Below are 14,224 nucleotides of genomic sequence, written 5' to 3'. Positions count from 1 at the left end.
TTTGTTAGTTAACATCTTCTCCTACTATCCCCACTGGGGTTAATTGGAGCTGTGGCTGGCATAATATCCTTCCTTGGCTACTTTCTAAGCTTCCTCATTTGCACTGTTTGTTTACTGAGCCTATTATTCGAACTAAATAATAGGACAGAACACAGAGCCAGGACTGGTGGTTGTAAATAAACTTTACAGGACTTTGGGAAACTTGGCCATCCCCATGTTAAGTAGCCCTCTATAACTCCGCTGGGGGTTGCAACCCTCCCAGATTAAGAAACACTGGTTTACGTGAGTTAAGTACCTTCTGGGGAAGCCCAGGGATACACATACCCCTTTTTGAGAATTACTGCTCACTAACACCCAGGTTTTCTTCAGCATTACTAGCCAATTACTTCCCATTTGGTATATGTGCATTTAATTTTTCCTTCCTAAGGGAAGTACTCTGCACACATTTTCATTGAATTTCATCTTGTTGATTTTGAGACAAATCTCTAATTTGTCAAGATCATTCTGAATTCTAATCCTGTCCTCCAAAGCCAGGGCTGGGCAAGATGTGGCCCAGGAGTCAGATCTGGCCCACCTATCACTTTGATCCAGCTTACGGTCTGCATCTGGCCTCTATTTATATCCTGCTGCCTGTGCCACTGAATTTCCAGGTGGCGGGCCAGGCTGTAGGATCCTACATAAATGTCTCGCAGCTCCAGGTCACGGTGCTACCCTGGCAGGAGCTGGAGCCAGGAGCCTTTTAAATAGCATCAGAAATCCCAGGTGGCTGCTAAGCAACATGGTAGCGGTAGAGCCAGGAGCCACAAGCCCTTTGCTGCATTTTTAATTCAAAGACTCTGGCCCACACAACTCTGGAGGGAGGCTGGTCCCCAATCCAGCCACTTCCACATGAGGCCCTGCCCCTTCCAGGGATAGAGCTGGCCCGTGACCACATACCAAAATTCATTAAGTGGCCCTCCTGCGAAAATTATTGCCCACCTTTGACCAAAGCACTTGCACCCCTGGTGTCTTCTGCAAATTTTGTAAGTATACTTTCTGAGCCATTTTCCGGTTGTATTTATTGGTATAGAATTATTGGTATGGAAGCTTCATCCACAAAGAGGAAGGATGGTCCAGTGTTTAGAGCATTACCCCAGGACTTTGGACAGGTGGGTTCCAGTCCCTGCCCTGCTAAGACTTCCTGTGTGACAGTAAACCTATTAGTGGCTCTGTGCCTTAGCTCCCTTATCCATATGGGGGGGTAACAGTATTTTCTTACCTCATAGGAGTATTGATGATAAATACATTCATGATTGGTGCTCAGATACCACAGTATTGTTATATAACAATATAAGTGTAGATACTGGAGATTGGAAACTATCTAGCTTTTAGTTGCCTTTCTGAGATCCATGACAAAGCAGAATGCAACTTTTCATAAATATATTCAGTCTGGCCCAGTTTATAGCATTTTCTTTCTTTAAATAAGATTATCTACAGAATTTGCACCTTTGTAGATTCCATTCCAACCACCCAGCTGGACATTTTGTTTTTGATTCTCCAAAGAGCCTCCATGGTCAGATGTAAAATAAGTGAATGTGTTATTCTTCAAGCCTTCTTTGTCAATAGCATCTAGAATTCTGCCTGTAAATAATGAAAAATTGTGCTATTCAGTATTGAGAAACAGGGTACAAACACGTCATTAAGGACCTGATCCAGGTCCAGTGAAGTCAGTGGGAGATTGATCCGCAAAGAACTTAGGTATGGTGATGCAGAGACTCACCCCACCTAACTTTTAGACATATAAAATATCACTGGGTTTCACCATGTCTGAGCTGGGCACCTAGGTTCCCTAGACGATGAATGGGGAGAGAGCAACACCTCAAAAAATGACCAATAGGTTAGTGTTTCCCCACCTAAGCTAGCCAATGGGAGACGCCAGGGAGTGAAAGGTGTTCTAAGCCCTGCTCCTCTCAGGGAGTTGGGCACTGACGTTGGAGCTCAAGGCAGGCATCTTCCTCTGCTTGCAATTCTGAGTTGCAAACCCTCCCTTGGGGTTAGGAGCTGTGATGATTTGGGCATATGTCTGTGGAATGTATGAATTCTGTGTGAGATTAGGAACCCGAGGCATCGGAGTCAGGTTGCAAACTCCACCTTCAATGTTCAAACTTTTTCCTTTTCTCTATAGTCTGTCTCCACGTTGGGTTGAAAATGCCAAAGGCTGGTGGCATAAGAATTACACTAGAGGGTAACTGGTTCAAGTATCCAATCACCAGAAATGTATTCCCTTTAGAAAGATGGCTATTTTTAGGCCCCCATGCACACAGAAGCCACCAGTCATTGAGGTGGTGGTGCACCTGTGCTGGCTAGTGCCCAGCAAACTGTCAGCTATGCTGCTTCCTTATGCCTGCCGGTAAAGTTGCCAAGTGTCTAATTGCACAAACTCAAAGACCCTTGTCCCACCTCCTGCTCTGTCCCTTCCCTGAGGCCATGCCCATGTCCCGCCCCTTCTCCAAGGCCTTAGCAGATGTGTGTGTGCTGAAAGCGTCACAAGTACTGCATGGCCCAGAGAGAGTTTCAGAAGCTTCACATTGTTGGGGTGGAGTTCTAGGACAGGAATGTTTTTAAATAAGGCTGGTATCTCGAGGGCAGCCCTCCTCTCCTAGGCCCCATTTCTGAGAAGGAGTCCCAGTGCTCTGGAAATGGGCCAGAAATTCCAAGATAAGGACAGCACAGCAACTCACTGAGGCTGCAAAAAGTTAACACTTTATAGACCTGGAGCACAGAGGCTTGCATTTCCCTCACAGCAGTCCTAGTGGATGCCCAGCAGGGGGCGCACTCTAGGATCTGAGATGAACTCCTAGACTGTTTTTGCAAAAAGCTGGCAAACAAGACTAGCCTCATGCTTTTTAGCCCGATATTTAGGGTATTCATCTGGAGTGGGGGGATTCTGCTCCACAACCCCCTCAGCCTGAAAGTGAAATGGGATTTGAATAGGATGCTGCCATTTACTACCTCTGAGGTGAGGTTTTCAAACCACCAGGCCACAAAGACATTCTCAGGCATGAGTGCTGTCTACTACCCTCACCCAATGATTCTTTCATTAATTATTGAGAATGGAACAGCTTCAACAGCAAAGACTGGGGAAGCCCCACAGCACAGTTTCCTGTAGTTAGAGCACTCACCTGAGTGATGGCAGAGCCCTTCTCAAAACTTTTTCCCCACGCAGGGGACACTTGAACAAGGGTGTGTGTGTGTGTGTGTCTTCCACATCCCAGGTGAGTATTATAACCAAAAGTTATGAGGATGGTCCTCCTCCCCCTACTGCTATGTTTTGTGTAAGTTTGTAGGCGCCCAATCTGGCAGGTAAGCTCCAAGCATGCTTACTTTGCAGATCGAGCCCCAGGAGCAAACTGGTGGGGAAGGAGTTCTACTTATCTTGTCCTAGTTCATGCATCACTCTCAGGATAAGGCATCTAGATGTTTGGCCAGAGGCCAGAGGCCACTGTATGTGCACAGTCAGAAACTTTGATTCCTAGGAAACTTTAACTGCAAAAATGTAGGCATCAATTGACTGTAAGGCAGGATAAAGGGCAGCTGGGGAGCGGGTGATGTGGGGTAGGAGGGAGAATGTGAATCCCTCTGATTCTGGGATTTAGGTTGCAGTAAGGTGCCTACTAACTTTCATGACTCTACCCTGGGAGTCTTTCAGTTCTCTTCAATGGACACTAAATTTTTGCCCTCTCCTTATAACAATCTTTTATGTACAAAAACTATTACCATGTGCCCCGCCCCCCTGTCTTCTTTCTCCAGACTAAACAAACCTAATTATTTCAATCTTTTAATCAGGAACTACATGAAGATTTCTGATCCAAATTCTTGCAAGAATCAACTTTCTACAATCATCATCTTATTACCTCTCCCATCATGAAAAGAAAGATTATAGGATAAACAAGGATTTAAAGGAAAGTCATTATAGAATTTTCAAGGTTCTGTAGTGATGCCTACAAAATATTATAATTAAAAATAAAAAATAGCCACTGAATGAGTCAGCATGTAATCCTTCATCTAGGCTTCTCAGTGTACTTTGACATTATCATTAGTTCTTAACTTTGGGCAAGCATTGTCTTCATTCTCGAATTTGTGCAGCTTTCTGGGGCTTAAATAATAATAATAATAATAATCATATTTTCTCATCCATACTCAAGTGCTCTGCCTCTCCATGAGCCAAGGCAAATTAAGATCCTGCTGTGTGCTCAGTGATCAGCACCTGCTCACTATGCTACAGTCAATGATAATGCTGATTAGTTTAGTGCTTCAAGACCTATTCCATAATGAAATTTTTGATACTACTGACAACAGTAAGTTATGCAGATGAAGATTCCTGCCTCGGCATATACCCCATCAAAATAGCTTCTTCTCTAGCAACAGGTGATTTCTGAAGCTGCAGATGAAGAAGCAACAAAAGGAAGAAGTTAAAGCACTAACCTAGACTGTGCCTCTCCTCAAACAACCTGTGTGATCTTGATTATTTAGCCTCTCTGGGTCTTAGTTCCCCAGCTGTAACATTGTGATAATAATTATTACTAATTAATTAATACCTAGGTCTAATATAGCACTTTTCATCTGTAGATATCAAGCTTCTTACAAAGGCAGTTAGGGTCCTTAATCCCATTTTACAGCTGAGTAAACTAGGGCACAGGGAGGAGATGTGATTTGATGAAGGTTACCAAGTCAGCTAGAAGCAGAGATAGGAATTGTACCCAAGTCACTGAGTCCAAATCGGGTACTCTTGCCCCTAGATCACAATGCCCTGTCTCATTAAGGGGCGTTATGGAGGTAAATACATTAAAGAGTTCCTCAAATAGTAAGGTGACAGCAGCCATATAGGTTCCTAAGACAGATAGGTCCAACAAGAAATAAACTCCAGGAAAGTGAATACACTGAGCATGTTCAACTTTATACTGGCAACTATAATGTTTGAACCATGCAGAATGAAGTGTATGTTAAAGGCATTCTTTGTGATCAAATATAATGACATATTTTTGTTCTACAATTTAATATATCATAACTTCTCTGCAAGTATCACCTCACTACACAGAATAGAGTTTGAATTAAAAAAACAACAACAGATAGCTACTCCAAAACAACTACTTGTACTCGCTTTCTAATACTGACATGTACATGTTTAAAGCAAGATGCTGGTCCATGGGCACATGCTTATGTTCTGGAGACCTGTTCGAGCAATTTAAAAACTATTTGTCACTGTAAATTATAATAAGGGTACTTGGTCCTCCTTATAATTTGTAAAACAAATTTAAATAAAGTCAGTTTCATTCATAAAGACCACTTACCCACCATCCAGTCCATCTCCTCCACATTATCTCCATATAAACTGTGTCTACTCTTCCCAAGAAACTTCTCTGTGGTGACAAGGGGTATGTGGACATGTAAAAAGGAAACAAAGAGGAGGAACGGCCCATGCTTGTTTCTTCACAAAAAAAAAAAAAAAAAAAAAAAGCAAGCAAATGAATTGTTACTACCTCAGACACAGAGTTTTAATTTTAGCTGAAAAACAACTCTCTTCTCCTCCTCTCAATACCCCATAGGATCTTGAAATATGTTGCTCTGTATTTATTCAATGTCATATGTTCAGCTATGTCTGCACTGCGAGGAAGAGGTGTTATTTCCATGTTTTTTTACACATACCCTCACTAGCTATCATCAAGCTAGTGTAAGCTTACATAGAAGTGCAGACATGGTAGCACAGGCAGCAGCAGTGGAAGAAGCATTGAGCCACGCCAACTACAAATCCACTCAAAACTGTGCCTCTATTGCCACTCCCCGTGCTACCGTGGCTATGCTATATTGATACATGTGAAAAACTCTGCAGTGTAGAAATACCCTTGGGCTGCGTCTAGACTGGCAAGTCTGTCTACACTGGCCGCTTGAATTTCCGCAAGAACACTGACGATCTCATGTAAGAAATCAGTGCTTCTTGCGGAAATTCTATGCTGCTCCCATTCGGGCAAAAGGGCTGGTGTAGACAGCTCAGATTTGTTTGGTGCAAAAAAGCCCCGATCGCAAAAATGGCGATCGGGGCTTTTTTGCGCAAAAGCGCGTTTAGATTGGCCACGGATGCTTTTCTGCAAAAAGTGCTTTTGCGGAAAAGCATCCGTGCCAATCTAGACGCTCTTTTCCACAAATGCTTTTAACGGAAAACTTTTCCGTTAAAAGCATTTGCAGAAAATCATGCCAGTCTAGACGTAGGCTTGGAGTGTAGGCATAGCTTTAGTGGTCAGCACCTGTAAATCATTACTCTAAGAATGAGGGGCCAAGCAAGAATTTAGATTCAAACTTTGAGTGTTGGGTTTCTTGGGCCTTAAAGGTTCAGATCCTGAACTGGGTTCAAACAGTAATGAACCTTTTATTGGTTCTAGGTTAGATGCAGGTGAAATCTACACAAATAAGCCTGTGACATTTTAGCCTAAGTAAATTTGAAGAAAAACAAATCCCAGCTTGTCCATGAGGGAGTGAAACATTTTTCACCCTAAATATCACATTTACAAAGAAAAATCTTTGTATCAATAGGAATATGAAAACTCACAGCCAAAAGGCTGGTTTTTTCCTCTGTAAGAGAGAAAGGGATTTGTTTTTGCAGTTTGAGTACTGTCAAGATGTACAGAAAGAAGAATTTTGCCATTTTTATTGTGAAAGCTATGTGAACTGGTGGAAAAGATACTAATTCCTTGTGGTTTGCCCAGATTTCACACATGATTACTTATAACATGAAAAAGAAGAGTGTTATATAGTTGGAAAGTCCAGTATTGCTATTTTCATGAGGTATATTAACCTACAGACATCAGGCTAAAGATGTTCTTATTATTTGTAATGTGGTAATGTCTAAGAGCCCCAGTCATGGAATAAGAACAGACTGTTCTGTTCTGGAAGTGAAAAAACAGAACAATGTGTTGGTCTCTGCCCCAAGAAGCTCACAGTATTAGAGGCAAGAGGTGAAAAATGACAGTCAGAAGAACACAATGAAACAATGTAAGGCAGCATGCCGAACATAAAGGTGACTGGAACTGTTAGAGATATTTACAATAACAATATAGTTAAGAAACATTAAAGGGCAATATGAGATGTATTGATTACCGTTCAATAAATGAAATAGCCTCCTTAAGTACATTGGAAGCGGCTTTCTCTAGCTTCATTGGTTGTTCAGTAATGTTATGGTTTCTCATCAGGATACAGTTCCAATACTTTACAAATCCATAACTGGAGTACCAGGAGATGAAAAACACGAAACCACACAGGGCAAAGCAGATGATTGCTTTCCATTTTACTGACAATAAGTTAGTAAGTTTTCCGATCAAAAGCGTGAGCACTGCAAGGGCAATTGTCTTACTGTAAAGCCAATACTTAGCTTGCATTGAAGCATTGAGGAGACGATTTTCTCTACTTTGACATTCGTTTACAAGGGTAAAAGGCATGCCATAAAAATAGTCAAAGCCGTGGTTTAAAGGATGGTGGCAGTGATCACTGTGGAATTCACAGTTCACACCCTGATGCCACTTCCCTGAAAATATAAATAAAAGATTTAAAATCATATGTCATTGACATTGTGTGCTCCTGCCTATATTCCAACAAGTTTGGCTCTTTTCCTAAACGAAAATATACAACAGACCAGATGAGTCAAGGTTAGGCATGAAATTTATATGTGGAAGCATATTATAGACAGAATATCCAATTTACCTTCATCTTACTCAATTAACAGAATTCCAGTTAAGATGAGAGCCCAGATGAAGAGAGAGATAGAATGAATGAGCTCACATATGGAAAATATTTTTGGTGCTGCTTATCTTAAGTTGTAAGTTAACTATTACTGCTAGGGAAGATCCTTTGTGATCCAAGAAGTTAAGAGCAAGTACACCAGATAGCCTGTAAGTTTAGTGAGACATCCATTCCTGGATGGGAATTCCTCTGTAATATGTTCTACACATTCTCAGCTCTCACAATTCAACTTAATTTGCTAAATTTATTTTTAAATGTTCCCCAAAATAGGCTGTTCTAATCCTACAGAATCTGTAAATTCCAGCATACTAATAATTGATATTTACATAGACCATAACTAAAATGTATGACACTACAGTAGGAATATAGCTTGACACATGTAACCCAGAGGCACTGAGACCTCTGACATGGAAGAGTGAAGTCTGCACTACAGCCTTCATTGAGGTCTCTTAGCTCATGTGGTAGAAGTTCATGAATTTAGCTTCTAAGGTTGCAGGTTCAATCACTCCTACTGATGACCACGGTTTGTTGGCTTTACACACAGAAGTGTATCTATACTTGCACCCTTTCGAGAGAGGGATGCAAATGAAGGGTGGGGGTTTAAATATCCCATGCTTCATTTGCATATTCACGTTATGGTGCTATTTCAAAAAAAGAAACGCTGTCTAGATGCGGTTATTTTGAAAGAAAACCCTTCTTCCAAAATAACTGGTAAACCTCATTGTAGGAGGAATAAGGATTATTTTGGAAGAAGGGTTTTCTTTCAAAATAATCGCGTTTCTTTTTTCGAAATAGCGTTATTTTGAAATAGTGCCATGATGCGAATATGCAAATGAAGCAGGGGATATTTAAATCCCAGCTTCATTTGCGATTTTGAATGTCTACATTTGCATCCCTCTCTCAAAAGAGGGTGCAAATGTAGACAAACCCTTAAAGAAGAGCCCATGGCTGTTAGGGTCTCTGGGTACTAGTAGCTGCTGTGCTTTGTGTCTTACAATGAGACCCAGTCTTTAGGGTCTCAAACTGAGTTCATCCCTGGGCAAAGGCCTAGCATAAGACATATATATCACCAAGTCCATCTTAAACTCACAAATTAAGAACTAAGCTAAACTTGAAATGGTGTGGAGGCCTGTCCTGGCCATCTGCCTAAAGGTTTGTTATCACCCTCAGTACCCTCAAATTGTCTTTCACTTTTTAGAAGAATAATTTTTTGAAAAGAAAAAAAAAAGAAACCTGTAACAAACAAGGGATGTTTAAAAGTCACATCCTGCTACCCTAACTCAGTCACAGCATCTAGTGATTTCAGTGGGATTTTTGTCTGCAGTGTGGGGCCTGATCCAAAACCCACTCAAGTAAATGAGAGTCTTTCCACTTTATGCTTCACCTAATAGAACTACGTACACCTCAAGAAGGATCTGGCTAGAGATTTGGCTGTGGTAATGCACAGTTTCCACAAACATAGCAAGTCCATGCAGCACATGGTGACTGAGCTGTGATTACTTAATATCACTGTAGTTTATGACAAGCACCTGTTGCTGGAAGTCAATACATATCTCTTAAGGTATTTCCTAAAACAGTATGTACTGAATCCACCAGATTTTATTTCTGAACTACTTTCAGTTTACTGTGTATATCTACATTGACACAGTTTGGTCTTATCAGATATGTAAAATTATAGAGTTTCGTAATCAAATGGACTAGATTTCAAAATGTTACAGTGCTTAGGATTGGATACTGTGATGTAACTGATTCCTACATACTATACCTATAAGTCCTGTGGTATAACCTTGCTGCTGCAGTATTCTGGCAAAAGTTGTTTCATTTGGAGGGAGCCCTCCTGAGCCACCAGTCCAATAAAGAATACGCAGTTTTGTGCTGGATCCCATTCCTATAGTACAAAATAATAAATTATTGTTTCTTTTCCTATTGGTCTCTCCAATGAATGGAGGGTCATATTTTATTTACAGCCAGAATGCAATGATGCAGTGTGAAAAACCACAGAACTCAAAACAAGATCTATTTAATCAAGGACTAGTTAAAGGAATTGCAATAGTAAATTGTACTGTTTAGTATTAAAGAGAGGTTCAAACCTGATCGGACAGGGTATCTGCCAGTCAGGAAAGCTGCTCTGCTTGGAGTGCAAAGTGGAGCTGCACTAATATGCTGAGTAAGTTTCACTCCTTCCCTTGCTAGCTGGTCAATATTAGGGGTCCTAAAAAGAAAAATGAACCTTGGTCAAATGTGACACACACACAAAATAAAGCAGCATTGTTAAAGGTCATCAGGGATGAATGTACAAATTGTTTGCCTTTTTTATACAACTAAAAAACGAGAAAGTGTTTATTTTAGTTCTATTACCATTAAAATGCAATGCCCATTTTGAAGAGGTATAGATTTAAATAAAAATCAATTACACTGGATAAATAATGTACAATAAAGAAAAACAAAAACTAAAGAGTACATCCCAAGTAAGGAAAGCATGTACTGTATTGGCACGTGGAATCAGATGTGGATAATGTGGATATAGGACAATACAGAAATTTATTTCTTCTGTCCCCAAAAAGACAGCCACTATTTTCTGCATTCTCACGGCAGAAATAAAAGCAAAGATAAAAGAATGGTCCTTTTCTGTTATATGACTTTTAACTTGAATAACATGTTGTTGATTTAAAGCTGACTTTATACTTAATATGACTGAGGTTGCAAACACATAATACAGTTAACTTTTTAAAAAATCCAATTGTCTCGTTTGCCTGTTATTCAGTACTTCAGAAACAATTCTTACACTTTAAATGATAATGACCTTTTAATAAACATCTCAATTTTGCAATTAAAATGAAAATGGTCTATTGGAAAGCTTCACAGACAGAAGGAGAAAAACAGTTGTTTATACTGAGTAGCTGTCAGAAAACTAGCCAGTCTTATTAAAATAGAGATACATTGTCATCAGCCTGGAGAAGACCAAATTTAAGAAAGGGAAACATAAGATTTGACATACTGAAACAGACAAATGCCACATTAGGTCCAGCATGAACTCCTTGGAAGCTGACAAAGCTGGCAAAAGGAAGTGAAATACCCAGAATACACGTAATAGTGACTATAATAGGAAGAAATTTCTCTCTCATGCAAGAACTTTATTGATGCCCTGTCTCTCTCTCTCACTCACTCTCTCTCTCTCACACAGTATTAATATGTCTAAATAAAGATGGAAAAGTCCATCATAGAATAATTATATAATGGACATGGAAACATCATTCCATACACATATTTCCTTTAAATCTTTGCTGATTGGAGCTGGTATTTGGTGTCTAATCCCAATTTCAAATGTAATCTTGGGGCGCATGTATGAGTGTGCCTGCCCACACGCATATTTGTCTGGGAAGACGAATCAACAACCATCTCAAGAAGTCCCTCACAATGTGCTGTAATGAATTATTTCTCTAGCACAATGTAATACTTATTGCAGATCATTTAGATATGCTGTGTACTGAAAAGAACATATTTAGATAAACTAATTACCCAAGATGACAGGCAGTTTCCTAAATAAGGAAACCCATGGTTATTTTAATTAATGCTTTATTTTTCTAATCTTAAGTACAGTAGTTTTGAAACTGTTCTCCTCCTCTCTATGATTAGCTGTAGAATACTGTGCTATCATTAGCAGATGCCAAATGAAAATGAACACTTTTCATGTACTGTGGGATGGTGGGATACTGGTTGACTCAAGTATGCCTAGTTTTTTTCTTGATTCTGTAATTCCACTAAATCAGAGGAGAACTTTACACACAAAGATGAAAATTCTGGGGCCATTCAGATGATTTCTGCTTCTTAATCCATGTCACAGTGACCATGACAAAGTAACCATCTCTTGTGGCTATGACCTTACCTTAGTGTATCATTGCCATAGCAGCCTACATCCCCCAAACCAAGATCATCAGCCATCATCAATAAAATATTGGGTTTAGAGGCATTTGATATATTTTTCCTTAGACATGAAACCAGCAAAGTGACTAGCCAGCTCCTATAAATCAAGAATTAAAAAAGAGAGAGATTTATTTAATGGAGACATTTGTAACTTCCCGACTCATTTTAAAGTAAGCGCAGGCTGAGATGGTTCCCCAATGATTCCAGTTAATTCTAAATCCTTCCCACACGCCATAAATGAAACATTATAAAAGATCTGTGCGTGTATACATCAATAGTTATCTAAAGCTCCAGTGGGTAGTGCTCATGAATATATAGAATATTCCATGGGTTCTGTAGGATTTATAAAGCTTCTTGTGCATTGCCGCTAGCTTCTTGTGTGCAGTTTTTCACATCGAGATCTTCACACTTTAGAACCACCACTGCAGTTTCATTCACTATATTAAGGTGGGAAAACACAAAGGATGTTATCAGGGCTGTGAGTCCTAGCATGTCATGAACATATGTCTAGAAGGGTACCCTTAGGACACAACAGGTATTTGGAGGTGGTATGAAGGCAACTTGAGTCTGAGGTGAGACAGAAGGACTTGTCTGCTGGATTCATTATTATACAAATCCACTAGACCCTCCTTCTGCAAAAGAAACAGTGCAACAGTTCCAAGAAAAACTGTACATTTATGATTGCAGTTACTGTTCAGTGGCTCCTTTGTTATTCATTGACTTGAAGCAGGCAAGTTCTTCCCCTTCAGGTCTTGCAGGACGAAGGCAGTAGTTTTAAATGGGCATTAGTTTTGAGCCCACATTTAATATTTTTAAAACTTCAATAGATTAAAAAAGGATCCTGCTATATTTTCTTATACACAAAATTTCAAAAGCCAAAAAGTACCATTGATTAATTTCTTCTCTTACCATTGCAGTTTGAGGTGTCTCATGGCTTCTTCCGACACTTACTATGACATGCAGATGACTACATCAAAATTCTGTACAAATAAATATAAAATATATATTGGGTGCTCATGCCTGGTGATTAACCATCATACGTCACAGCAGTCATACTACCAATGTTCTCAGCTAAAATGTAGCTATGCTGAATACTTATGGCTTGACTTTGCAACCCCTACATTCACAAGCATTTACAGATGTAGTCCCATTACACTAAGACACTACTTATGTGAAGGAACGCTTATGGATATGCAGACCCAGGCCCCAGCACAGAAGAGTCAGTGGGCACCCCACACATGCAGAAGGCGTGCTAGTGTGGACACCATCCACCTGACATTTGGGCAGTGTTGCACTGTGCTTGCTTGTGCCCTGAGCTGCCAACTGCACTGCTGCATGAGTGCTTCCAGCATGGCCATGGCTTCCACATGCCGGCCAGCTGCCTTCACCATTGCCAGTACCACCCTACACGTGCCTAGTATGCCTGGCTGATTTAAAAGGCTGCCGCTACTGTTTTTAAATCACCTAGGCCCCTGGACGATAGCCCCTTTTGCCTTCCCCCACTTGCCAGCAGGCCTGTGAATATGATTAAAGAGTATGCAGTACAGGTCTCAATCCTGCAAGCTGTTAGTGCATTTCTCAATTCCTACTGACTTCCCTGGCAATTGTAGGGGCTCAGCACCTTGCAACAATGAACCCACAAACATCCTGTCGAACAACAACAAGCACAACATTAAGAATAAGAAATACCAAATGCAGAATTTACATAAGGAAATGTTTCTTGTTGGATTTCACTGAAGAGGTGTTTTGAGTGAAATGATAATGCATCATGATACGTAAACTAAATTTTATTTTGCTTGGGATAGACGGAATAACATTCATTTTTCAGATACAGTATTTAAGACTTACTGTTAGTAGACAAACTGCTAAGCGTGCCATGCCTGTCGTATGGTTCTATTTATTTTAGATCTGAGGGAAACCAGGACACTCCAGAGAGACTTAACCACTTCCTTATTTATTGCAAACTTTAAGCAGTTAATATAGCTGCTTAAGTTTTACAAGCCTTAAAAACAATGGCTGTGTCTACACTGCACGCCTTTTCCGGAAAAGGGATGCAGATGAGACAAGTCGGAATTGCAAATGCAGCGGGGATTTACATTTTCCCCGCTCCATTTGCATGAACATTGCTGCCACTTTTTTCCGGCTCGGGGCTTTGCCGGAGAAAAGCGCCAGTCTAGACGGGATCTTTCGGAAAATAAAGCCTTTTCCGAAAGGTCCCTTATTCCTCTTAAAATCAGAGATAAGGGACCTTTCGGAAAAGGCTTTATTTTCCGAAAGATCCCTGTCTAGACTGGCACTTTTTTCCAGCAAAACCCCAAGCCGGAAAAAAGCGGCAGCCATGTTCATGCAAATGGAGCGGGGAAAATGTAAATCCCCGCTACATTTGCAATTCCGACTTGTCTCATCTGCATCCCTTTTCCGGAAAAGGGGTGCAGTGTAGACATAGCCACTTGCTATACAATTTAAACCTTAAATACTATACATTCTAAAGCAATTAGTATAGCACAGAACAATGCAAAAGCAATTAATA

At 40.4% G+C, this 14,224-nt stretch overlaps 1 protein-coding gene across 2 annotated transcripts in view; it reads right to left on the bottom strand.

Moving 5' to 3' along the window:
- LOC102455433 (arylsulfatase H) overlaps positions 1 to 14,224 on the bottom strand; it is a 64,650-nt gene that overhangs the window by 46,429 nt on the left and 3,997 nt on the right. For both annotated transcript variants that reach the window (XM_075915626.1, XM_006112252.4), the window contains exons 2-8: positions 12,604 to 12,674; positions 11,657 to 11,791; positions 9,861 to 9,982; positions 9,536 to 9,658; positions 7,132 to 7,555; positions 5,331 to 5,467; positions 1,486 to 1,620 (exon numbers count right to left, since the gene is read on the bottom strand). In XM_075915626.1, the coding sequence (XP_075771741.1) occupies positions 1,486 to 1,620; positions 5,331 to 5,467; positions 7,132 to 7,555; positions 9,536 to 9,658; positions 9,861 to 9,982; positions 11,657 to 11,791; positions 12,604 to 12,626 (1,099 nt within the window). In that variant the 5' untranslated portion in view covers positions 12,627 to 12,674. The remainder of the gene's footprint in view (positions 1 to 1,485; positions 1,621 to 5,330; positions 5,468 to 7,131; positions 7,556 to 9,535; positions 9,659 to 9,860; positions 9,983 to 11,656; positions 11,792 to 12,603; positions 12,675 to 14,224) is intronic.

The sequence above is a fragment of the Pelodiscus sinensis genome, chromosome 1 (assembly GCF_049634645.1).
Source record: "Pelodiscus sinensis isolate JC-2024 chromosome 1, ASM4963464v1, whole genome shotgun sequence".
Lineage (NCBI taxonomy): Eukaryota > Metazoa > Chordata > Testudines > Trionychidae > Pelodiscus > Pelodiscus sinensis.
Note: the sequence above shows the minus strand (reverse complement) of the source record. Positions and strands in the feature narration are given on the sequence as shown.